This window comes from Dendrobates tinctorius, unplaced genomic scaffold (assembly GCF_039654945.1).
Source record: "Dendrobates tinctorius isolate UK_male_01 unplaced genomic scaffold, ASM3965494v1 ptg000005l, whole genome shotgun sequence".
In the NCBI taxonomy this organism is placed as follows: Eukaryota; Metazoa; Chordata; class Amphibia; order Anura; family Dendrobatidae; genus Dendrobates; species Dendrobates tinctorius.
The window spans coordinates 36,040,051-36,065,901 of record NW_027361673.1 but is presented as its reverse complement, the minus strand read 5'-3'; the positions used below and the strand labels follow the sequence as shown (position 1 = coordinate 36,065,901).

The 25,851-nt window shown below is 45.6% G+C and overlaps 1 protein-coding gene across 4 annotated transcripts in view; it reads right to left on the bottom strand.

Annotated features, from left to right (window-relative positions):
• Window positions 1-25,851, bottom strand: part of DNAJC13 (DnaJ heat shock protein family (Hsp40) member C13) — a 288,549-nt gene that overhangs the window by 11,291 nt on the left and 251,407 nt on the right. For 3 of the 4 annotated variants that reach the window (XM_073569478.1, XM_073569468.1, XM_073569471.1), the window contains 6 exons: window positions 20,348-20,390; window positions 12,904-13,077; window positions 12,248-12,427; window positions 12,024-12,164; window positions 11,331-11,474; window positions 11,152-11,251 (listed from right to left, as the gene is read on the bottom strand). In XM_073569478.1, the coding sequence (XP_073425579.1) occupies window positions 11,152-11,251; window positions 11,331-11,474; window positions 12,024-12,164; window positions 12,248-12,427; window positions 12,904-13,077; window positions 20,348-20,390 (782 nt within the window). Of the gene's footprint in view, window positions 1-3,973; window positions 4,083-11,151; window positions 11,252-11,330; window positions 11,475-12,023; window positions 12,165-12,247; window positions 12,428-12,903; window positions 13,078-20,347; window positions 20,391-25,851 lie in introns of all 4 variants that reach the window. The other variant, XR_012231076.1, reaches the window with a different exon arrangement.

The window sequence follows — 25,851 nt, the reverse complement described above, 5'->3', positions numbered from 1 at the left end:
TGGTTACAACCACTCATATGATGACAGTTAGTTGCTCGTGGTGATACCATGGATACCTAAGCTGCTGCAATGTCCTGCATGTGAGGTAAGCGAAATAGCGAATCAGCAGAACTATAATACATTTCAAATTGGAGGTATTTGCTAATATTATTACACCTACCACATATAAGGATACAATCATGGTTATGAGAATACCCCTTTATCTTTGCTATCCGGCTTATCCACACCTCTCCTCCCGCGTTTCTGCCCTCTGCAAATCCGTTTACTGGCACCCAATTCCCCAACGTATCCAGTTCAAACTAACATTGACCTACAAAGCCGTCCATAATCTGTCTCTTCCACATATCACCAAATTAATCTCCCAATCTCTTTCCACGTGTAATCTCTGGTCCTCTAAAGATCTTTCTCTTCTCCCAGATATCTCCCGAATATCCCCCAGACCACTGGAATTCTGTGCCCCAAGACGTCCGGGCCCTGTCCCCTCTGTACCGGTCTGTTATTGTTAGTTTTTTCACTGTAATTGATATTTGTATTTTGTATGTTACCCTATTTGACATGTACAGCACAATGGAAGCGATGGTGATCTAAATATACAGTTAGGTCCATATATATTTGGACAGAGACAACATTTTTCTAATTTTGGTTCTAGACATTACCACAATGAATTTTAAACAAAACAATTCAGATGCAGTTGAAGTTCAGACTTTCAGCTTTCATTTGAGGGTATCCACATTAAAATTGGATGAAGGGTTTAGGAGTTTCAGCTTCTTAACATGTGCCACCCTGTTTTTAAAGAGACTAAAAGTAATTGGACAATTGACTCCAAGGCTATTTCATGGACAGGTGTGGGCAATCCCTTCGTTATGTCATTCTCAATTAAGCAGATAAGCCTGGAGTTGATTTGAGGTGTGGTGCTTGCATTTGGAAGGTTTTGCTGTGAAGGAAACATGTGGTCAAAGGAGCTCTCCATGCAGGTGAAACAAGCCATCCTTAAGCTGCAAAAACAGAAAAACCCATCCGAGAAATTGCTACAACATTAGGAGTGGCAAAATCTACAGTTTGGCACATCGTGAGAAAGAAAGAAAGCACTGGTGAACTCAATGCAAAAAGACCTGGGAGCCCACGAAAGACAACAGTGGTGGATGATCGCAGAATAGTCTCCATGGTGAAGAGAAACCCCTTCACAACAGCCAACCAAGTGAACAACACTCTCCAGGAGGTAGGCGTATCAATATCCAATCTACCATAAAGAGAAGACTGCATGAAAGTAAATACAGAGGGTTCACTGCACGGTGCAAACCACTCATAAGCATCAAGAATAAAAAGGCTAGACTGGACTTTGCTAAAAAAAAACATCTAAAAAAGCCAGCACAGTTCTGGAAGAACATTCTTTGGATAGATGAAACCAAGATCAACCTCTACCAGAATGATGGAAAGAGAAAAGTATGGCGAAGGCGTGGTACAGCTCATGATCCAAAGCATACCACATCATCTGTAAAACACGGCGGAGGCAGTGTGATGGCTTGGGCATGCATGGCTGCCATTGGCACTGGGTCACTGGTGGTTATTGATGTGACACAGGAGAGAAGCAGTCAAATGAATTCTGAGGTGTTCAGAGCCATACTGTGTGCTCAGATCCAGCCAAACTGATTGGTCGTCGTTTCATACTACAGATGGACAATGACCCAAAACATAAAGCCAAAGCAACCCAAGGAGTTTATTAAAGCAAAGAAGTGGAATATTCTTGAATGGCCAAGTCAGTCACCTGATCTCAACCCAATTGAGCATGCATTTCACTTGTTAAAGACTAAACTTCCGACAGAAAGGCCCACAAACAAACAGCAACTGAAAACCACCGCAGTGAAGGCCTGGCAGAGCATCAAAAAGGAGGAAACACAGCGTCTGGTGATGTCCATGAGTTCAAGACTTCAGGCAGTCATTGCCAACAAAGGGTTTTCAACCAAGTACTAGAAATGAACATTTTATTTACAATTATTTAATCTGTCCAATTACTTTTGGTCCCCTTAAAAACAGGGTGGCACATGTTAAGGAGCTGAAACTCCTAAACCCTTCATCCAATTTTAATGTGGATACCCTCAAATGAAAGCTGAAAGTCTGAACTTCAACTGCATCTGAATTGTTTTGTTTAAAATTCATTGTGGTAATGTCTAGAATCAAAATTAGAAAAATGTTGTCTGTCCAAATATATATGGACCTAATTGTAAATATTATTTATAGCATGGATAAGGACAGTAGTATAAAAAACAATCAAAGCTTTTTTTTTTTTTTTTTTTTAAGATAAAACCCCCTAAAATTGAGCGTATGAGCATCACTGGGTGCAACCATGGAAACCAATCATAGTTGATAGGGACACAACTTTACTTAAGATATGATGGCTTATGCCAGTGGCAACTCGTTTCATCGGTAATCATACAGGAAAGTGGCAGCTCTATGAAGGTAAAACATGATAAATTTAGGGCACATGTAGGGATTTGAGAAACTCATGAATGACATTGGGAAATGTTGATGCAAGTTGCACATGAAAACTGAGAGCAAATTGAGACGCCTAAAGCAGACGTTCATGTAAATAGCCTGCTTTACATGGTATAAGATACTGGTGACAGATGCATCACAGCAATATATGGTAGATATTCAATATTGCATGAGTAGATGAGTGTCCCTCAATTCGAACTCCATACATTTTGATAATTTCTTTTATATAGGACCCTTTAGGGTAAATGGAGCCGTGTGCTCAGATCTGTTCAGGATTAAGGGTGAACAAATTAATTTTGCTTTTGGCCAAATGCAAAAGTAGAAATGTGGTGAAATAAGTCACCAATGCATTCCAATGCCCTGAAAATTAGCCAAAAGAAAAATCAGACAAAAAATTTCACCTTCCCTCCTCCCATGAATCTGAACTTTACTTCATATAAAATATTCATATACCGGTATTTGAGCTGTGTAATAAGCTGTGTATTTGCAGCACAGTTAAAGAAAGAGGGCAGAGCTGCTTCTAAAGGGTTAACCTGCTGGAAAAGTACATGGCTACTCACTAAAGGGTTACTCTACTACAAGAGGATAGGAGCTAGTGAAGGATTAATCTACTATTGGGGAGATGTAGTGGCTTCTACACTCCTTCTCCCCTACTCTTCTATAATCACATGAAGCATGACGTGTGCAGAGTCTACCCACACACTGTGGCATCCCCCAGCTCTGAGGCGGGAAGTCTTACAATCTGTCACAATAGTAAGACAGAAAGGAGCCAAACTTAAGTTTCCCTCCATTAAATGGGCAAAGCTTTTGTTACAAAATTAAAGACAACATTTTTAAAATTCACCTACGGGTAATTGTATATATTTCAGAAAGGGTCATATTTTGATCTCCTTTAACCTCTGGAATTTTTCCAGGATGTTCCAGATGCTCTTTAAGCTGCTCAACCACATTACATTGAAGGGAGTCTATCAGTACAGAAAGACTATTCAAACAAAGCACTTTACCTTGTGGGGGACATGCTTGGCCTCGAAAAGGGGGTATCAAGCACCTCATCAGCATATCAGAACAATTTCTCGCAAACATAGCAACGGATTTGGACACCCAAGGTACATTTTTTTTTATTACGGCTATGTTCCCTATAAGGTGCTGTGCTTTGTTTGAACTGTCATTTTCTGCTGACAAAATCCTTTTAATGTCAATCTAATGTGTACGGGAACTGTACCCCGACAGCTGATATAAGTGAAAACCAGAATTCAGGATGCTGGTAACACACTGGGGGCTTTAAATTGTTGCTGAAGATCAGCAGCTCGGAGTTTCTGGAGGACTAGATTTGAGAAACATTGAATAGACCAACGTAATAATGTAAATGATGGAGACTTGACACACAACAGAAAGGAGGGCAGTGGTGGTGGAATAATTTATATACAGTCATGACTGAGCACAAGATGCAAGAATGCAGCAGGTGCAACAAGCATTGTACCTGTGTTAGAGAGCTACACAGCAGATAGCAAGCTGCCTGGAAGAAAGCATCTAAAGCCCACTTCTGAGATGAAGGGGGCTGCTACCAGTAAGAAGGGAAGGAGAGACACCTGAAGGAAGAAAAGAAAAGTAAAAGGCAAGGGAGAAGAGGTTAGGAAGGAAGCAGACAGCAACAAGCATAAGGGAGTACAAGTCCCATGCTCATCTTAATGGACACTCGCAAGTAAACTTTTCATGACACTCTCAAATTCTGGCAGTTGTTCCTTACTAAAAGTCTTTTTGATAATGCCTGTCCACACACAGCCATAGCTGAAGACCTGGTCGTTATCTGCACACATACGGACGGAGCTGCCCGCTTTGTTTTAAAAACAAAACAAGCCCACTGGTCCAGCAGCTCATTTTCACAACAGTAACGGGTAATATGTCCTAAAAATGTCAGAAAAGTGTACGAAAGCCCTAATAAGAATGAAATACAGGGTTTGCACAGGTAAACAAAGAAATAGTTGTTTAAAGTGGTTTTCCTGCTCTTTTAAAAGGAAAATGAAAGCAAAATGCAATGACATCTTTATAACTTGTTGCTGCATTACCAAGTAATTAACATTGTAATTCATATGAAAATGACATGTTAAGTGCTCTAGGTGTAACACAGCACTTTAAGAGCCTAAGTGTCCCGTTTCACCAGCGATCCCGACAACGATACGACCTGTAAGGATCGCTGGTGCGTCGCTAAATGGTCGCTAGGAAGCTGCCAAACAGGCAAGCTCTTCAGCAACGCAGCAACCATCCAGCGATCCTCGGCGGGCGTTGGTACCTTGTCACACAGCAGATTTTCTGAACGATTCCAGCCTGCGTCGCCAATGAGGTCGCTCGGCGGGTCAAACACAGCAATGCGTGCTGGCCAGCGGGACACCGACGATGAAAAAATGGCCCAGGACATTCGAGCACTATGAGTGATCTCCGGCAGGGGGGTCGCCATTGCGTGTCACATGTAGCAAGATCGCTGTTGCGTCACAAAATCCGTGACGCTTCAGCGAACTCGCTATGTGAGACGGGGGCTTTAGCCTCCCAGCACCAGTCTATTTAACCTGTTAGCTACAGAGCCAATTTGGTACTCAATGACCAAGCCAATTTTTACACTTCTGTCAGTTTATGAGGTTATAGCTCTGGAATGCGTCAACAGATCCCACTGATTGAGATTTTTTTTGTGACATATTGTACTTCATGATAGTGGTAACATTTCTTTGATACAACTTGCATTTATTTATGAAAGAAATGGAAATTTGGCACACATTTTGAAAATTTTGCATTTTTCAAACTTTTAATTTTTGTACCCTTAAATCAGAAAGTGATGTCACACAAAATAGTTAATAAACAACATTTCCCACATGTCTACTTTACATCAACACAATTTTGGAAACTTTTTTTGTTAGGGCGTTATAAGGGTGAAAAGTTGACCAGCAATTTCTTATTTTTCCAACAAAATTTACAAAACCATTTCTTTTTTAGGGACACCTCACATTTGAAGTGAGTTTGGGAGGAGGTCAATATAACAGAAAATACCCAAAAGTGACACCATTCTAAAAACTGCAGCCCTCAATGTGCGCAAAACCACATTCAAGAAGCTTATTAACCCTTCAGTGCTTCACGAGATCTAAAGCAATGTGGAAGGAAAAAATGAACATTTTACCTTTTTCACAAAAAATTTACTTTGGAACAAATTTTTTTTTATTTTCACAAGGGTATCAGGAGAAAATGTACGACAAAATTTGTTGTACAATTTCTCCTGAGTGCGCCGATACCCAATATGTTGGGAAAAGCCACTGTTTGGGTGCATGGCAGAGCTCAGAAGGGAGGGATCACCATCTGACTTTTTGAACACAAAATTGGCTGAAATCAATGGTGGCGCCATGTCGCGTTTGGAGACCCCCGATGTACCTAAACAGTGGAAACCGCCCAATTCTAACTCCAACCCTAACACACCCCAGCCCTAATTCCAACCCTAACTCTAACCACAACATATCCCTAACCCTAACTTTAGCCCCAACCCTAACTTTAGCCCCAACCCTAACTTTAGCCCCAACCCTAACTTTAGCCCCAACCCTAACTTTAGCCCCAACCCTAACTTTAGCCCCAACCCTAACTTTAGCCCCAACCCTAACTTTAGCCCCAACCCTAACTTTAGCCCCAACCCTAACTTTAGCCCCAACCCTAACTTTAGCCCCAACCCTAACTTTAGCCCCAACCCTAACTTTAGCCCCAACCCTAACTTTAGCCCCAACCCTAACTTTAGCCCCAACCCTAACTTTAGCCCCAACCCTAACTTTAGCCCCAACCCTAACTTTAGCCCCAACCCTAACTTTAGCCCCAACCCTAACTTTAGCCCCAACCCTAACTTTAGCCCCAACCCTAACTTTAGCCCCAACCCTAACTTTAGCCCCAACCCTAACTTTAGCCCCAACCCTAACTTTAGCCCCAACCCTAACTTTAGCCCCAACCCTAACTTTAGCCCCAACCCTAACTTTAGCCCCAACCCTAACTTTAGCCCCAACCCTAACTTTAGCCCCAACCCTAACTTTAGCCCCAACCCTAACTTTAGCCCCAACCCTAACTTTAGCCCCAACCCTAACTTTAGCCCCAACCCTAACTTTAGCCCCAACCCTAACTTTAGCCCCAACCCTAACTTTAGCCCCAACCCTAACTTTAGCCCCAACCCTAACTTTAGCCCCAACCCTAACTTTAGCCCCAACCCTAACTTTAGCCCCAACCCTAACTTTAGCCCCAACCCTAACTTTAGCCCCAACCCTAACTTTAGCCCCAACCCTAACTTTAGCCCCAACCCTAACTTTAGCCCCAACCCTAACTTTAGCCCCAACCCTAACTTTAGCCCCAACCCTAACTTTAGCCCCAACCCTAACTTTAGCCCCAACCCTAACTTTAGCCCCAACCCTAACTTTAGCCCCAACCCTAACTTTAGCCCCAACCCTAACTTTAGCCCCAACCCTAACTTAATCCCCAACCCTAACCCTAATGGGAAAATGGAAATAAACACTTTTATTTTATTCTATTTTCCCCTAACTAAGGGAGTGATAAAGGGGGGTTTGATTTACTATTTTTTTTTTGATCACTGTGATAGGGTCTTCATGGGGGGGGGGGGAATGCAGAAAGATCCAGGGACAACGGAGGTATCGGGGGACCCTATTTCTCTCTCCTCTGATGTGCGAGAGAGAAGTTAAATGGAAAGTCTGACTTTTTTACGGTCGCTGTTATATCGTTAATAACGACGATCGCATCATGCGAGTCGGTAAAAACTGACCCGAATATGTTCTCTGGGGGTCTCAGCTACCCCCGGTAAAATTCCAACTCCGGCGGGCGATATACCCTTATTCCTCAGTGCCGTTAAAAAGTGGCACCGAGGTTTAAGTACCCTTAACTGCCGCTAATAAAAGGTGTGTTGGCGGTCGTTAAGGGGTTAATTTGCTTTATAGCTCACTGTGCGACGTCATAAGGCAGGCAAGGAGATCAGGCAGTGAGCCACTGTATCCGTCATACTAAACCATACTAAACAGGTTCGTGCTGGGTAACCAGCTCTAGAGGCAGTGGCCACTTAAGTGCCACTTAACTAATTTTCATATGAATTAAAATGCTAATTACTCGGGAATGCAGCAAAAGATAGAAGATATAAAGGTTTCATAGACCTGCAGGTCAATGTTTTGATTTTCTTTGGGTGAGGATTAATCATACAGATTCCCTTTAACAACTCTGCCTCCAATGAGCTTTATAAAGGACTAGAGAGCTGGGATACGATTGGTTACAATGGACAACGCCTCCTCTCTGTCCCTGTATAAATCTCCTCCCATGAGGTACAGAGGCCCACTAATATGAACATGACCAAAGTCAACATTTCTATTATATCTAATACCCTCCTAACCTTGAGGACATACCTATTTCCAGGAAAACCACTTTATAGCAGCAAGTTTTTATGCCAGAACTATCCAAACATTCATTAAACTGAGAGATTGAACAATTGCAAAACATTCACATAGTGGGTTATGTCAGCATGCCATGCACGTGCTCTGTATTTCAGCTGTAGACATTCTTGAAGATTACCATGTACAGCTTTCAATAACCAATATTAATACTTCATATACAGAAACTTTAGCGGTGCCTTCTTATCTACGGTCTACTACTACTTTGTTTTTTTTCTTACATCTATTACCGTAACTTTTGGCCAAAAGTGATGGTTTGCTACAGCTTTGGGATGTAGTGAAATATGATATAGTGAAATATTAATTCCAGCTCACCCAGTCATGAGTAAGACTGCTTAGTGCAGTCGAAACGCGTCGACTGGGTCATGTCGACCATGTACATTTTTCTTTTGTATGCAATATAATTTCTTTTGAAAAATAAAAGGAAAAGGAAAATCGAGTCCTGTTGAGCCTGACTCCAATTTTTTTCTATTAACCATGATATGATATAGTGCTTCATCCAACAGTAACCTAACACAGCTGTCATGCATCCAATCTGAGAGAAGCTTCATCAGGAGTAGATTCTTCTTGACAGTGATCTGCCTGGATTTGTGTTAAGGATGTTTATAATTGTACAAAAGCTCTATGGCAATGCACAGCCCATATGTCTCCATTTATAGGGTTATTCCCAAAATCACAATGCAGGTCATATAATAATGTACATGTATAGTTATTATTGATGAGTGAGTATACTCGTTGCTCGGGTCTCCCCGAGTATTTTGGCATGCACGGAGATTTAGTTTTTGTCGCCTCAGATACAGGATTTGCGACTGCTGGACAGCTTGAATACATGTGTGGAATGCCTGTTTGTTAGGGAATTCCCACATGTATTCTGGCTGTCTACAAGTCGCAAATCATGCAGATGAGACGAAAAACAATCTCTGAGCACGCCAAAATACTCGGAGGACACCCGAGCATGCTCCGGGAGATCCAAGCAACGATGTTACTCGCCCATCACTAATAGTTATTCATTTGTGCCAATATAACTTATTGTTAAATCTGTCCTGTTTCGCACATATAGAGGGGCAATATCAAGATGAAAAAAAAAAAGAATCTTTCGTTGGGCTTGGGCTGTATATTAACGATAAACGTACTTTGTGAACAATAGACAGATTGTGGAAATAACCCTTTTAAACATATAAGCACGAAAAGTTCCCAACTTCCATGAGAAACGGATGCAGTGATGAATGCCTACCTGTGGCATTCATTAACCAGCTGTTTATTGGATACGCCATAGGCTTTTACAAAAGATAAATTGACATTGCTTTGGGTTTCTAAATCCAGGGTGTGCTCATTCTGCTGTGGACATATTAATGTGTAGAACTAAAATACAATGTTAATTCTTAGCACAATCTGAATGTGACAAGTGGATCTTGCTGCTGTTATGGCAGCTTAGTGTTGAGATACTAGCCAGAAAAACGTCAAATGTTGGCATGTGTGGACTCACCCGTAGATAAGCTACCCATAGCTGATGCTATGATAAAAAGGGGTAGTCTCAAGTTATCTCTTGAACAGCTCAGAGTTATGCAGTCTCCTTAGGGCCCCGTCACACATAGCGACTCACCAGCGATCCTGACAACGATATGAACTTGTCAGGATCGCTGGTGTGTCGCTACATGATCGCTGGTGAGCTGCCAAACAGACAGCTTCACCAGCGATCAGGACAGCGACATGCGGGTAACAAGCGACGCACATCGCTTGGTTACCCGCAGTGTACGTTAAGATACCAGCGCGCTGGTGCAGGGAGCTGGTAACCAAGGTAAACATTGGGTTTCTAAGTGCTGCACAGCGCTTAGAAACCCGATATTTACCTTGGTTACCAGCTCCAGCTCGCTGATCTCCAGCCTGTCACACGCAGCATGCGTGCTGGCCAGCGGGAGACCAACGATCAAAAAAAGGTCCAGGCCATTCGAGCACGATCAGCGATACCCGGCAGGGGGGCCAGTCGCTGATAAGTGTCACACACAGCGATCTCGCTGATGAGATCGCTGTTGCGTCACAAAGCTTGTGACTCAGCAGCGATCTCTGTGTGTGACGGGGGCTTTACTCCCTAGTTTCTGACAATGTGGGCTCTCCTCCTTGAGTGACAGTTCTGGTGAGTAGCAGAACTGTAACATTAGTAGAAATAAAAGTTCTGCTAGAACACATTCAGCCATCAATGGTTGGTTGTGGAGTCTACACTGTTATAATTATATCTACATATAGAGAGAACAGGGCATTTCAACAAACACACAGCTCCAGACAGTGAGAGCCATGATTAAGAGACCTGCTCTGAAAACTGTGGGGCATGTGATTTTGCAAGATGTGTAACAGCAGCTCCTCAGAAGCAGAGAGGGAGGTGAGCGGGCAACTGCTGCGTAGAAATCAATGTGCAATGTGCAGGAGAAAGGTGGCAGGTATATTAGGATTTTACCCCTCTCCTCGAACATAAATAATGTGCACACTCGGCCAGGGTCTGGGCAGGCTGTAGGTGCCGAGCATGGAAACCAGCTGTATATAATGAAAGAAAAAGCTCTTATTGTCGGATAATGACAGCATATAGAAAAAGCAAGTCAATTGCAAACTTGCTTAATTTTCATGCTCTCTAAGGAATTAAAGCAATTTTATAACTTGAGAATACACCTTTAAAGAAGGTTGGTCAGAGTGACAGCTTCAGTTTTAAAAATATGTTAGTCTAAAACAAAAATGCACAGTTTATCATTTTTTTCTCCAGAACCGAGAAGAAAACCATGCATATAAAATTATGAAAAGGGAGTAGCAGCCATGCAGGCAACATAACCAAGGTGTAATCCTGTTAATTGTAGGGGCATATTACACTCGCTGGAGTAATAGATTGTTTCACATCCTTGTGGTATTTTCATCTGCATGTTTTTGGCTTTTTTTTTTTGAAAGAAAACAGCTCCTTACAGCAGATCTCTGATCAGTCTAATGGAGGAGGTCTTCAGTGGGGAATATCCCTCCAAGGTGTCCATATCCCTTAATAGGGCATGTAGAGGTGAGGTAACTTGTGAATGTAGCTTTGATCTACAGAGCAGGCAATACATCTGTGACAATACATGTCGCCCTGTATTTACAAAGATAGGCGACATTTTCTGTGAATAAAAACAATACATATGAAAAGAAGCCGATTCCCCAGTGAAAGAGGACTGCTTACCAGTGAGGTATCCTGCGGTTTGTGATTCAGAAATGAACAAGTCATGTTTCTGATCTTTAAAGGCACTCCATACAGAGGATCGAGACAGAATTTCATTTACCTAGAAAACACACAGTCATTTACTTTTCTTCTAAATACAGGTAGGTGCATAAATTACATTACTGTGGGAGATTACTCACTTGTTCCCCATACTGTAGGCTACGAGTCATTGACTTCAATGCTTTAACTATCTGAGCCTTTGTGGCCGCAGGACTTTCTAGGTTCTCAAGGCCTTGTCCTTCAAGCAACCTTAGTAAATATGAAACTAGATCAGCTTTAAGTGCCTGGAAGACATAAATGATATTATATACTTACTGTCAGTCTTGACATGAAATTTTTTTGTATTTACATGGACAGAAAAAACCCTAACCCCCAGTTTATAAACTACCAAATATAACTTTGCGCTATAGAAATAAATTTATTAAACCAACACTCCTCGAGATTGAAAGATGACAAATATATTTCTTGTGCATTGTCACCATAGCTGGAGCCCTGCTTTTGCCTCCTGCTACCTCTTCTGCTCAGATTGGCGTTCTTTTTCTCCAGCTACAGAAAATATCTGGTGAAGGTGATGGCTGCTAAAGGGAAATCTACAAGTTATTACATTCAAGGATTCACTTTTTCTCCTTTCATTTTGCCCCCAAAAAGGACTTATTAGCGGTTAGAATCCCATACTATGCTAGTCTCACCTGATCAAGTGGTAACATGTCTAGTGTTTATGAAGCAAAGGCTAGCAATACTATGAAACGTTGACACAAACACACTATTAAACAAATGGACAATTACGGAGCTCATAGTCACAACAAGCATCTATAAGACAGGCGTGTTCTCACTTGTGCCACCAACTCCGTTTGCTCTTTCTGGAACATCCTATTGAGAGCCTCACAAGCTATTCCAATCATGTCCGAACGTTTCTTCATCCCACACATGAAGGGTCCAATTGTTTCCAGCGAAGCCATTGCCCGAACACATAACTGAGATAAACCAAAAGGGACGTTTACTTCCATGGAGGTCAAGTGACAAGGAATGAAAACTATTCTTTGAAGTAATACCATACCTCATTATCCGTCATGGTGTGGATGACCCGTATTGCACACTTTGGAACAGCATTGTTCTTGTGGTTCAATGCCTGGAGGATCTTCGGCAGGTGACCCAAAGGTGGGACTTGGTCCAATAACTGGGGCTGAGCATTGAACAGACAGACTGTTGCTGTAGTTACAGTTTCTAAGGTTTCACCCTATGGGAAAAAAATAAATATTTAAAACTTTTACTTGTATTATTTAAAGAGAAAGGTAATCAGAAAATGGCCCATTTGTTAAATCAACTTCTGGCATTGTAATAATGTGGGGGTGACGAAATACGCAATTCTCTATATATTGGTGCTAGTCCGTACTTCCAAAATCTTGTCGGACAAACAAAGCACATCCTCAACATAGTGGGCTAATCAGCTTGACAAGATTTCAGAGCTATGGACCCCGGCTGCAGCATCAGCAGCTGATTGTAGAACAGCAAAAAATCCCTCTTTACCTGTTTCACAATCAATCTCTGATCTTTGAGGATTTAAACAATGGGAACACCATCATTGTGTAGAATTACTGTTTTATTTCACTTAACCTATGGAAGAAATGTATTGCCAACAAGCAATGCTGCAGAATATAGATCTATATAAAACATTTATATCTGAAACGGATATTCACGGCCCAGCAATCTTACATGGACATTATTTTTTTCCAGCAGTTCAGTAAATTTCTCCAGCAGAGCCACCAGGAACTCTCTCGGCTTCCGCAGAACCCAAGCGGGCTGAGCAATAAAAATCCTTAGGAAAACACCGCCGATTGATAATTCCCCTTGTGCCTCTCCAAATGCGACACTGAAATCATCAGGCAACTAGAGAAGACAAAAACCATTTTGGATTATTTTTAAAACGCATATAGTTGAAACAGTAAAAACAAAGCAAACAACAAAGCAAACAACAATGCAAACATTTAAAGGGAATCTGTCAGCAAGTTATTGCCATTTAATCTGATTCTAAGGATGTATCAGTTTACTGGGTGCAGCAGTTGTGATAGAAACAGTTTTCTGCCACAGATCTAGCAGAGCTCAATTCTTGAGCTGTTTGTAACCGTGCCGACGCCACAGCTTTGTGTGTACACTGTATAGTGACAGAGCGGCTAGTCAGTGCTGGGGGGCAGGGTTAGACTAGGAGGCACGAGGACAGTTGTCCTTTAGTGATAATCTGCTGAAAAAACACTTACTGTAGTCAAACAGCAGCACACAACTCAGTATGTGACATCCCTAGAATCAGATTCTCTGCCCCTACACTATGGTGCTTAAGGCTGTGGAGTCATGAGGCTGTGTTTATTTTGGTGGAGTCAGTATAAAATGGACAGACTCCTATAATATATAATAAATTGGGTACAGAAGTACAATGCAGGATTTGCTGTAAATTTTTTCATAATAATTTGGGAAAGTTATGAAATGTCCTATTGGCAGAGATGAATCTGTGCTGTACGTTATGTACATGCTCAGTAGTGAGGCAGTGCTGTGGAGATGAATCTGTGCTGCACTTTATGAACATGCTCAGTAGTGAGGCGGTGCTGTGGAGATGAATCTGTGCTGCACTTTATGTACAGGCTCAGTAGTGAGGCAGTGCTGTGGAGATGAATCTGTGCTGCACTTTATGTACAGGCTCAGTAGTGAGGCAGTGCTGTGGAGATGAATCTGTGCTGAACTTTATGTACAGGCTCAGTAGTGAGGCAGTGCTGTGTAGATGAATCTGTGCTGCACTTTATGTACATGCTCAGTAGTGAGGCAGTGCTGTAGAGATGAATCTGTGCTGCACTTTATGTACATGCTCAGTAGTGAGGCAGTGCTGTGGAGAGGAATCTGTGCTGCACGTTATGTACAGGCTCAGGTAGTGAGGCATTGCTGTGGAGGGGAATCTGTGCGGCACTTTATGTACATGCTCAGTAGGGAGGCAGTGCTGTGGAGAGGAATCTGTGTTGCACTTTATGTACATGCTCAGTAGTAAGGCAGTGCTGTAGAGATGAATCTGTGCTGCACTTTATGCACAGGCTCAGTAGTGAGGCAGTGCTGTGGAAATGAATCTGTGCTGCACTTTATGTACATGCTCAGTAGTGAGGCAGTGCTGTGGAGATGAATCTGTGCGGCACTTTATGTACAAGCTCAGTAGTGAGGCAGTGCTGTGGAGAGGAATCTGTGCGGCACTTTATGTACATGCTCAGTAGTGAGGCAGTGCTGTGGAGAGGAATCTGTGCGGCACTTTATGTACATGCTCAGTAGTGAGGCAGTGCTGTGGAGATGAATCTGTGCTGCACGTTATGTACAGGCTCAGGTAGTGAGGCAGTGCTGTGGAGATGAATCTGTGCGGCACTTTATGTACATGCTCAGTAGGGAGGCAGTGCTGTGGAGAGGAATCTGTGCTGCACTTTATGTACAGGCTCAGTAGTGAGGCAGTGCTGTGGAGAGGAATCTGTGCTGAACTTTATGTACAGGCTCAGTAGTGAGGCAGGGCTGTGGAGATGAATCTGTGCTGCCCTTTATGTACAGGCTCAGTAGTGAGGCAGTGCTGTGGAGATGAATCTGTGCTGCACTTTATGTATATGCTCAGTAGTGAGGCAGTGCTGTGGAGATGAATCTGTGCTGCACTTTATGTATATGCTCAGTAGTGAGGCAGAGCTGTGGAGATGAATCTGTGCTGCACTTTATGTACATGCTCAGTAGTGAGGCAGTGCTGTGGAGATGAATCTGTGCTGCACTTCATGTATATGCTCAGTAGTGAGGCAGTGCTGTGGAGATGAATCTGTGCTGCACTTTATGTACAGGCTCAGTAGTGAGGCAGTGCTGTGGAGATGAATCTGTGCTGCACTTTATGTACATGCTCAGTAGTGAGGCAGTGCTGTGGAGATGAATCTGTGCTGCACTTTATGTATATGCTCAGTAGTGAGGCAGTGCTGTGGAAATGAATCTGTGCTGCACTTTATGTACAGGCTCAGTAGTGAGGCAGTGCTGTGGAGATGAATCTGTGCTGCACTTTATGAACATGCTCAGTAGTGAGGCGGTGCTGTGGAGATGAATCTGTGCTGCACTTTATGTACAGGCTCAGTAGTGAGGCAGTGCTGTGTAGATGAATCTGTGCTGCACTTTATGTACATGCTCAGTAGTGAGGCAGTGCTGTAGAGATGAATCTGTGCTGCACTTTATGCACAGGCTCAGTAGTGAGGCAGGGCTGTGGAAATGAATCTGTGCTGCACTTTATGTACATGCTCAGTAGTGAGGCAGTGCTGTGGAGAGGAATCTAGGCTGCACTTTATGTACATGCTCAGTAGTGAGGCAGTGCTGTAGAGATGAATCTGTGCGGCACTTTATGTACATGCTCAGTAGTGAGGCAGTGCTGTGGAGAGGAATCTGTGCGGCACTTTATGTACATGCTCAGTAGTGAGGCAGTGCTGTGGAGATGAATCTGTGCGGCACTTTATGTACATGCTCAGTAGTGAGGCAGTGCTGTGGAGATGAATCTGTGCTGCACGTTATGTACAGGCTCAGGTAGTGAGGCAGTGCTGTGGAGATGAATCTGTGCGGCACTTTATGTACATGCTCAGTAGGGAGGCAGTGCTGTGGAGAGGAATCTGTGCTGCACTTTATGTACAGGCTCAGTAGTGAGGCAGTGCTGTGGAGAGGAATCTGTGCTGAACTTTATGTACAGGCTCAGTAGTGAGGCAGGGCTGTGGAGATGAATCTGTGCTGCCCTTTATGTACAGGCTCAGTAGTGAGGCAGTGCTGTGGAGATGAATCTGTGCTGCACTTTATGTACATGCTCAGTAGTGAGGCAGTGCTGTAGAGATGAATCTGTGCTGCACTTTATGCACAGGCTCAGTAGTGAGGCAGGGCTGTGGAAATGAATCTGTGCTGCACTTTATGTACATGCTCAGTAGTGAGGCAGTGCTGTGGAGAGGAATCTATGCTGCACTTTATGTACATGCTCAGTAGTGAGGCAGTGCTGTAGAGATGAATCTGTGCGGCACTTTATGTACATGCTCAGTAGTGAGGCAGTGCTGTGGAGAGGAATCTGTGCGGCACTTTATGTACATGCTCAGTAGTGAGGCAGTGCTGTGGAGAGGAATCTGTGCTGCACGTTATGTACAGGCTCAGTAGTGAGGCAGTGCTGTGGAGATGAATCTGTGCTGAACTTTATGTACAGGCTCAGTAGTGAGGCAGGGCTGTAGAGATGAATCTGTGCTGCACTTTATGCACAGGCTCAGTAGTGAGGCAGGGCTGTGGAAATGAATCTGTGCTGCACTTTATGTACATGCTCAGTAGTGAGGCAGTGCTGTGGAGAGGAATCTATGCTGCACTTTATGTACATGCTCAGTAGTGAGGCAGTGCTGTAGAGATGAATCTGTGCGGCACTTTATGTACATGCTCAGTAGTGAGGCAGTGCTGTGGAGAGGAATCTGTGCGGCACTTTATGTACATGCTCAGTAGTGAGGCAGTGCTGTGGAGAGGAATCTGTGCTGCACGTTATGTACAGGCTCAGTAGTGAGGCAGTGCTGTGGAGATGAATCTGTGCTGAACTTTATGTACAGGCTCAGTAGTGAGGCAGGGCTGTGGAGATGAATCTGTGCTGCCCTTTATGTACAGGCTCAGTAGTGAGGCAGTGCTGTGGAGATGAATCTGTGCTGCACTTTATGTACATGCTCAGTAGTGAGGCAGTGCTGTAGAGATGAATCTGTGCTGCACTTTATGCACAGGCTCAGTAGTGAGGCAGGGCTGTGGAAATGAATCTGTGCTGCACTTTATGTACATGCTCAGTAGTGAGGCAGTGCTGTGGAGAGGAATCTATGCTGCACTTTATGTACATGCTCAGTAGTGAGGCAGTGCTGTAGAGATGAATCTGTGCGGCACTTTATGTACATGCTCAGTAGTGAGGCAGTGCTGTGGAGAGGAATCTGTGCGGCACTTTATGTACATGCTCAGTAGTGAGGCAGTGCTGTGGAGAGGAATCTGTGCTGCACGTTATGTACAGGCTCAGGTAGTGAGGCAGTGCTGTGGAGAGGAATCTGTGCGGCACTTTATGTACAGGCTCAGTAGTAAGGCAGTGCTGTAGAGATGAATCTGTGCTGCACTTTATGCACAGGCTCAGTAGTGAGGCAGGGCTGTGGAAATGAATCTGTGCTGCACTTTATGTACATGCTCAGTAGTGAGGCAGTGCTGTGGAGATGAATCTGTGCGGCACTTTATGTACATGCTCAGTAGTGAGGCAGTGCTGTGGAGAGGAATCTGTGCGGCACTTTATGTACATGCTCAGTAGTGAGGCAGTGCTGTGGAGAGGAATCTGTGCGGCACTTTATGTACATGCTCAGTAGTGAGGCAGTGCTGTGGAGATGAATCTGTGCTGCACGTTATGTACAGGCTCAGGTAGTGAGGCAGTGCTGTGGAGATGAATCTGTGCTGCACTTTATGTATATGCTCAGTAGTGAGGCGGTGCTGTGGAGATGAATCTGTGCTGCACTTTATGTATATGCTCAGTAGTGAGGCAGAGCTGTGGAGATGAATCTGTGCTGCACTTTATGTACATGCTCAGTAGTGAGGCAGTGCTGTGGAGATGAATCTGTGCTGCACTTTATGTATATGCTCAGTAGTGAGGCAGTGCTGTGGAGATGAATCTGTGCTGCACTTTATGTACAGGCTCAGTAGTGAGGCAGTGCTGTGGAGATGAATCTGTGCTGCACTTTATGAACATGCTCAGTAGTGAGGCGGTGCTGTGGAGATGAATCTGTGCTGCACTTTATGTACAGGCTCAGTAGTGAGGCAGTGCTGTGGAGATGAATCTGTGCTGAACTTTATGTACAGGCTCAGTAGTGAGGCAGTGCTGTGTAGATGAATCTGTGCTGCACTTTATGTACATGCTCAGTAGTGAGGCAGTGCTGTAGAGATGAATCTGTGCTGCACTTTATGCACAGGCTCAGTAGTGAGGCAGGGCTGTGGAAATGAATCTGTGCTGCACTTTATGTACATGCTCAGTAGTGAGGCAGTGCTGTGGAGAGGAATCTATGCTGCACTTTATGTACATGCTCAGTAGTGAGGCAGTGCTGTAGAGATGAATCTGTGCGGCACTTTATGTACATGCTCAGTAGTGAGGCAGTGCTGTGGAGAGGAATCTGTGCGCCACTTTATGTACATGCTCAGTAGTGAGGCAGTGCTGTGGAGAGGAATCTGTGCTGCACGTTATGTACAGGCTCAGGTAGTGAGGCAGTGCTGTGGAGAGGAATCTGTGCGGCACTTTATGTACATGCTCAGTAGGGAGGCAGTGCTGTGGAGAGGAATCTGTGCTGCACTTTATGTACATGCTCAGTAGTGAGGCAGTGCTGTAGAGATGAATCTGTGCTGCACTTTATGCACAGGCTCAGTAGTGAGGCAGGGCTGTGGAAATGAATCTGTGCTGCACTTTATGTACATGCTCAGTAGTGAGGCAGTGCTGTGGAGATGAATCTGTGCGTCACTTTATGTACATGCTCAGTAGTGAGGCAGTGCTGTGGAGAGGAATCTGTGCTGCACTTTATGTACAGGCTCAGTAGTGAGGCAGTGCTGTGGAGATGAATCTGTGCGGCACTTTATGTACAGGCTCAGTAGTGAGGCAGTGCTGTGGAGATGAATCTGTGCGGCACTTTATGTACATGCTCAGTAGTGAGGCAGTGCTGTGGAGATGAATCTGTGCTGCACGTTATGTACAGGCTCAGGTAGTGAGGCAGTGCTGTGGAGATGAATCTGTGCGGCACTTTATGTACATGCTCAGTAGGGAGGCAGTGCTGTGGAGAGGAATCTGTGCTGCACTTTATGTACAGGCTCAGTAGTGAGGCAGTGCTGTGGAGAGGAATCTGTGCTGAACTTTATGTACAGGCTCAGTAGTGAGGCAGGGCTGTGGAGATGAATCTGTGCTGCCCTTTATGTACATGCTCAGTAGTGAGGCAGTGCTGTGGAGATGAATCTGTGCTGCACTTTATGTATATGCTCAGTAGTGAGGCAGTGCTGTGGAGATGAATCTGTGCTGCACTTTATGTACAGGCTCAGTAGTGAGGCAGTGCTGTGGAGATGAATCTGTGCTGCACTTTATGTACATGCTCAGTAGTGAGGCAGTGCTGTGGAGAGGAATCTGTGCGCCACTTTATGTACATGCTCAGTAGTGAGGCAGTGCTGTGGAGAGGAATCTGTGCTGCACGTTATGTACAGGCTCAGGTAGTGAGGCAGTGCTGTGGAGAGGAATCTGTGCGGCACTTTATGTACATGCTCAGTAGGGAGGCAGTGCTGTGGAGAGGAATCTGTGCTGCACTTTATGTACATGCTCAGTAGTGAGGCAGTGCTGTAGAGATGAATCTGTGCTGCACTTTATGCACAGGCTCAGTAGTGAGGCAGGGCTGTGGAAATGAATCTGTGCTGCACTTTATGTACATGCTCAGTAGTGAGGCAGTGCTGTGGAGATGAATCTGTGCGTCACTTTATGTACATGCTCAGTAGTGAGGCAGTGCTGTGGAGAGGAATCTGTGCTGCACTTTATGTACAGGCTCAGTAGTGAGGCAGTGCTGTGGAGATGAATCTGTGCGGCACTTTATGTACATGCTCAGTAGTGAGGCAGTGCTGTGGAGATGAATCTGTGCGGCACTTTATGTACATGCTCAGTAGTGAGGCAGTGCTGTGGAGATGAATCTGTGCTGCACTTTATGTACAGGCTCAGTAGTGAGGCAGTGCTGTGGAGATGAATCTGTGCTGCACTTTATGTACATGCTCAGTAGTGAGGCAGTGCTGTGGAGATGAATCTGTGCTGCACTTTGTGTACATGCTCAGTAGTGATCAGGGCAGTGGAGTTGGAGTCAGGGATACTGAGGAGTTGGAGGTTTGGCTTACCGACTCCGCAGCCCCGCTGGTGCTCTCAAATTAGCAAAAAATTGCTGACCGATTACATTTAAAAAATGCATACAAGTTTTGGGAATAACATTAATGGAGTTTGTGATGCAATTGTTGAACTAATGTGAGTAATGGATTTCAAAAGGAACAACAGAAAGTTACACTTTATATTTGTGATTTATATATTTAGCAATTTATCTGCAAATTCCTTCATTAGTTTAAAAACATAACTTACCCTCCAATTTGCATCAGGGTTTTCTACCTGCTGCCTAAAGTGCCTAAGAGTTAAAAAAGCATATTAGCATATTTCCATACCAATAGAAAAAGAGCAATTTGAACAATTAATTGTTCAAATTGAACAATTACTGCCAACAACTGAGACTACCATGTATACCATGATGTGTACCATATCATGTAGATATCATCTAGTATACATGTAATATGTATCATACATACATTCTGACCACTAGATTGCGCTCAGAGTAAAACATGGAGCTTTATGGCCATGTAACCCCAGTATCTTGCACATTGGCAAAGGAGACATTGGATAGCCATAATATATGCTTAGTTTGGGAATCACAAGGGGGTGTCACAAAGAGTAACACATTTGTTGTTAGGAAGGAATACTTTGTAAATACAGTTTTACATCTTATACAGTCTGAAATTTTTTTTTTTTTGTTATAAATCATAGGTGATACTATGTATTAATAGCCTACACACTTACTGTACACCTTCAGGTGTAAAACCCATACACCCCAGGGTGCAAGTCACCAGAGCGGAACTAGCTAGGAATGCTTGAAGACTGACCGTTTTCCTCAGCAATCTGGGGCTGCCCATTAGGGGGCTTAGTGCGGAGTAGCAGTTTAGTAAAGAGCGCAGCAGCGCTACGTTAGTGCAAAGAGCAAGATCTTGTGAGATATCACTTTTTTACTGGGAGAGGGGTCACGAGGGTTGTTGGATAAGAGCGACACATGCCAGGATCCTATAAACTGAAAGTTTGTATCCGACTTTTACAAGACAGTCAGGCCTTTTTGAGGACACAAGAGACCCTTCTGAGTGCTTTTGTTAATAGGTGATATTTAGAAAAATCAGCAGCCTGGAGCTGGCCACTCTTATTAAAGCATCACCCCAGTGTTGTTTTTTTTTTTTATTTTACCAATGGAGTGGCGCTTCAAATCAACTGCCCCTACTCTCATACTCACCATTCGGCATCTTCCCCTTCTATCACCACCGCTCTGGTCGGTCTCTGGCTGTTTCTGATCTGCAAGCTGCTCCAGTGTTTGCTGGAGCAAGCCGGAAGGTCACACTTTAATGTAAGTCTATGGGAGCCTTGTTCTGGCTCTCATATTCTTGCACTGAGAGCTTGTGTCGTAGCTTCTGACTCCTGGCCAGTCAGAAGCTACTAGTATAGAAGAACTTGGCACACACACGTGAATGATTGCAAGTGAAAAGGGAGTGTTTTAATAAGATACAGTACATACAGTAAACGTTTCGGTCACAAAAACCTTCGTCAATGTACTGAAAATAAAAAATTACAAGATTTTACAAAATTTTAAATAAATTAAACAAAGTATATACAAAATGGATAATCTTTTTGCTACTTAAAAGAAGAGAGGCGTTTTGGATTCATGAGTTGAATACATTAGCACCTAAGGGGTTAAATAAGGAGTATGACGTGCAATCCTTTCTATCATCATAGCTATCAATCTTGTTAAATGGCTGTCTATTGTGATGTTAATTTTATTTTATTCTCGGTATGCAATGAGATTGTGACACAGTTATAACATACATCATACTAATGTTATTAATCTTCATTACAGAATCCTCGGAATTGAACTCACTCTCAGTAAAACATGAAATCACAATGATCACCTTCCCACTTGATCAGCACAATGATAGAGAGCCTTTGTACCGCTGCACTAAGTCACAACCTGATACATCAGCACGCTAAGTATAGCAGAGCCTGTGCTGGCAATCCATGAATGACGGATATTGAACACGCCCCTTGTCCACGTCCTTCCTGCCTGTGGAACACACTGACGGCATTGCTGGACCGCACGCTAAGGCACTTCCGCCCTAGCACTTCCGGTTAGCGGTGATTATCACCATGTATATAACACGGTCCGTGTGCACTCCTCACACCACGGGAGACAAGCGGTGGAAACCGCGTCCAGGCTAGCTACCGTTCCACGTTATCACCAACGGTAAGATAGCTTTTCTCGTTCGCCTTATTGGGGGACACAGAGACCATGGGTGTATGCTGCTGCCACTAGGAGGCTGACACTATGTACAAAAAAAGGTTAGCTCCTCCTCCGCAGTGTACACCCCACCGACCGGCAGGAAGTTCCTCAGTTTAGCTTAGTGTCAGTAGGAGGTGGAGACGGGTCTTTTATTAGACCCCTATCTACCTCGTCGTGCGTCGTTCCTTTACAGGTTTCGGAGGGATACGGAGTGAACAGTCACATCCGTACTCCCACAAAGACTATGAGTACGGTGTGTACTGCCACCCCGTATCCTCATAGGTCTCCGCGGCAGGACCAGGAGCCTCGCACAGGTGCGTGCCAGCTATACGGACGGTCCTTGCCCCCCGCCTCCCACCATCTCGCCTACCAGAGCCTGATGGTTGGACGAGGCGTGGATTCCATAAAGACGACAGACAGCGTGGGATTCTCAGGTACCTTTATTGTGGCCCCCGGCCTGGGTGAGTATGCGGTCTAGCGGTCCCCCGGCGTTTTCATCCTAAGGCGGTCGCCAGGGGACCACGGTAGGGCCTGCGCGCCCGCTTCTCCCCACGGTCGCCGCATCCATGAAGGCCCCTGTTCTTTCGGGCCTTGTTCTGCGCCCCCCCCCCCCCCCCCCCCGTTTTTTCTTCCCAGGGTTGCGGCCCGGTGTTGCGGCGCGTCTTCCGCGCCGACCCCCTGCTGACAGGCGGCCGGCGCTATTAATTTAGGCCCCGGCTTCATCTCGGGCCTACTGCTGCGTCGCGGCCACGCCCCCTGCCCCTTTCTTCTAAGCGGGCTTCTCTCCCGCCCGTCCTAGGCCTTCCCAGCCCCCTTGCCTCACACCAGCCTGCTATTGGACAGCGGGCGGTGCTAAGGGGATCTCTGCGGCGAGCTCCGCCCTTCTTCTCCCTCTGGCAGCGCGCCCTTTCCCTGGTGGTCGCCATCTTCTCAGCCTGCCAGCCGGACCTCATTCCCTGCCGGATTTCGGTCGCTGGGCCTTTTTTTTCAGCCGGATTGGCCTGGCCTCATCCTGCAGCCAGATCAGAGAGCGTCGCCCTCGGGGACACCGGACCGTGAGTAGCTCTGCACCTGCAGACTGACGCCCTTCTCTGCCTTCTGTCCCCCCAACCGGCCGGCACTGCCTCTCTTTTCACTATGTCCAACGCTAAGTCTGATCGTACCCGCTCTGCGTCCAGCCCGACGCCGCTCAGGAGCCATCCATAGCCCCAGGGGCGAGTGAGCCCCCCACGCCGGGTTGGGCCTCCTCTCAATCACAGTCAGTGGCAGACCTCATCAAGGTGTCTCAGTCCCTAGTAGCCGTTCTGGACAAGTTGCCCTTGGGAGCTTCGGCGGGACCCAGCACGTCTCAGGACGTCCCATCTGAGCCAGCCAGTGGCAGTCGCAAGAGGCCCAGGCAGGACCTCCAGGCGGAGTCCTCCCCTCGTCCTACCTCACCCCATAGTCCCCAGCAGTCTCCCTCTCGGGCCTCCTCCCCCGAGTCAGGCGAAGCGCTTTCGGAATCGGAAGGGGTCTTAGAGCTGGATTCGGACCAGGATGCAAACATGAAGGTTACGGTGCAAAACCTCATTGCCGCGATTCACCATACCTTTGACATCGCTGACGCCCCAGCGAAATTCTCAGATCAGGAGGTTTCGTCCAGACGGGCGGAAACACCATCCAGGGTGTTTCCCTTCCATTCTGAGTTTGGAAAGATTTTTACAAAGGAGAGAGAAGATCCGACCAGACGCTTTCAAAGAGGAAAGCGTCTCGGCGTGCTGTACCCGTTTGCTAAAGAGCTCACGGACAACTGGGCCGCTTCTCCCTCGGTGGACCCTCCCGTGTCCAGACTTTCTAATAATACGGTCCTTCCGCTGTCAGGTGTGGCGTCGCAAAAAGATTCTAATGATAGGATCATAGAACTCTAGCAAAATCTGCCTTCGAAGCGGCATCAGCAGCGGTATGTCCAGTCTTTGTTTCTTCTTGGGCAGCAAAGGCCATATCCACTTGGGCAGATGACCTTCAGCAGGGCATTCTGGATAAGGCACGACCAGAGCATTTGGCCGATCTCGCCAATCAGATTTCCCATGCGGCGGATTACCTGCTTTCTGCCTCCTTGGATGCCGCATCTTGCGCAGTTCAGGCGTCAAGTAACATCGTGGCAATCCGACGTACAATTTGGCTCAAGGCCTGGCAGGCGGACTTGTCCTCTAAAAAGTCTCTGACCAATCTGCCTTTTCAGGGAGTGCGTCTCTTCGGATCACAATTGGATCAGATTATTAAGGACGCTACCGGAGGTACGAGTTCTCTTCTCCCCTCCAAGCCTTGCAGACCTCCTCCAAGGCGTCAGTTTCGTCCCTTTCGGACTTTCCGCCGTTTCAATACAGCGGAAAACCCTTCCAACCAGCAAAGGCCACAGGCACGTCAGGAAAGAAAGAAGGTTTCCTTCAGGCCCACTCCGTCCTGGCGGTCCCACTCTTCCCAGGGAAGACCGTCCAGATCTAGATCTGGTCGGTCTACGTCCGCATGACTACCATCGGTCTCCCGTGGGTCCCTTCCAATTGGGAGGTCGACTTCTCTTCTTCAGCGACGTCTGGCTCGCCTCAGTAGAGGACGCTTGGGTCAGAGAGGTTGTATCAACAGGATACAAAATAGAGTTCATTTCTCTTCCACGGGATCGTTTCTTACAATCCCGTCCGCCGAGGGATCCGGCCTTGGTCCCGGGGTTCGGTTCGGCCATCGCCTCTCTTCTCAGTTCCGGGGTGATTGTGCCCGTTCCCGAATCGGAACGCTTCACAGGGTTTTATTCAAACCTGTTTGTGGTGCCGAAAAAGGACGGGACAGTTCGACCCATCTTGGATCTCAAGTTACTCAACAAGAGCGTTCGCCTTCGCCACTTCCGGATGGAGTCAGTTCGCTCGGTAATTGCTTCCATGGAGGAGCAGGAATTCATGGGTTCCATAGACATCCATGATGCCTATCTACATGTGCCCATATTTCCCGGACATCAGAAGTTCCTGCGGTTTGCGATTCTTCACGAACATTACCAGTTCGTCGCGCTTCCTTTCGGGCTCGCTACCGCTCCCAGAGTCTTCACGAAGATTACGGCGGCGTTGATGGCCTTGTTGAGGATCAGAGGTCTCGTTCTTTTTCCGTACCTCGACGATATCCTGATCAAGGCCCCCTCCTTTCAACAGGCCCGCCTAAGTGTGGCGATCGTTCTAGACACCCTGTCCAGTTTTGGGTGGATCGTCAACCGGGAAAAGTCCTGTCTGGTCCCTACTCAACGCCTTGTGTTTCTGGGCCTTCTGTTCGACACTCGTCGGTCAAGGGTATTTCTCCCACAAGACAAGATTCTTTCCCTGCAGCAGGGCGTGCGATCATTACAGATCACACGATTTCCATCCCTCAGGACAGCCATGAGGGTCCTGGGGAAGATGGTGGCGGCGATAGAGGCAGTTCCCTTTGCCCAATTTCACGCCAGGCCACTCCAGCAGGCCATTTTGTCCAGGTGGAACAG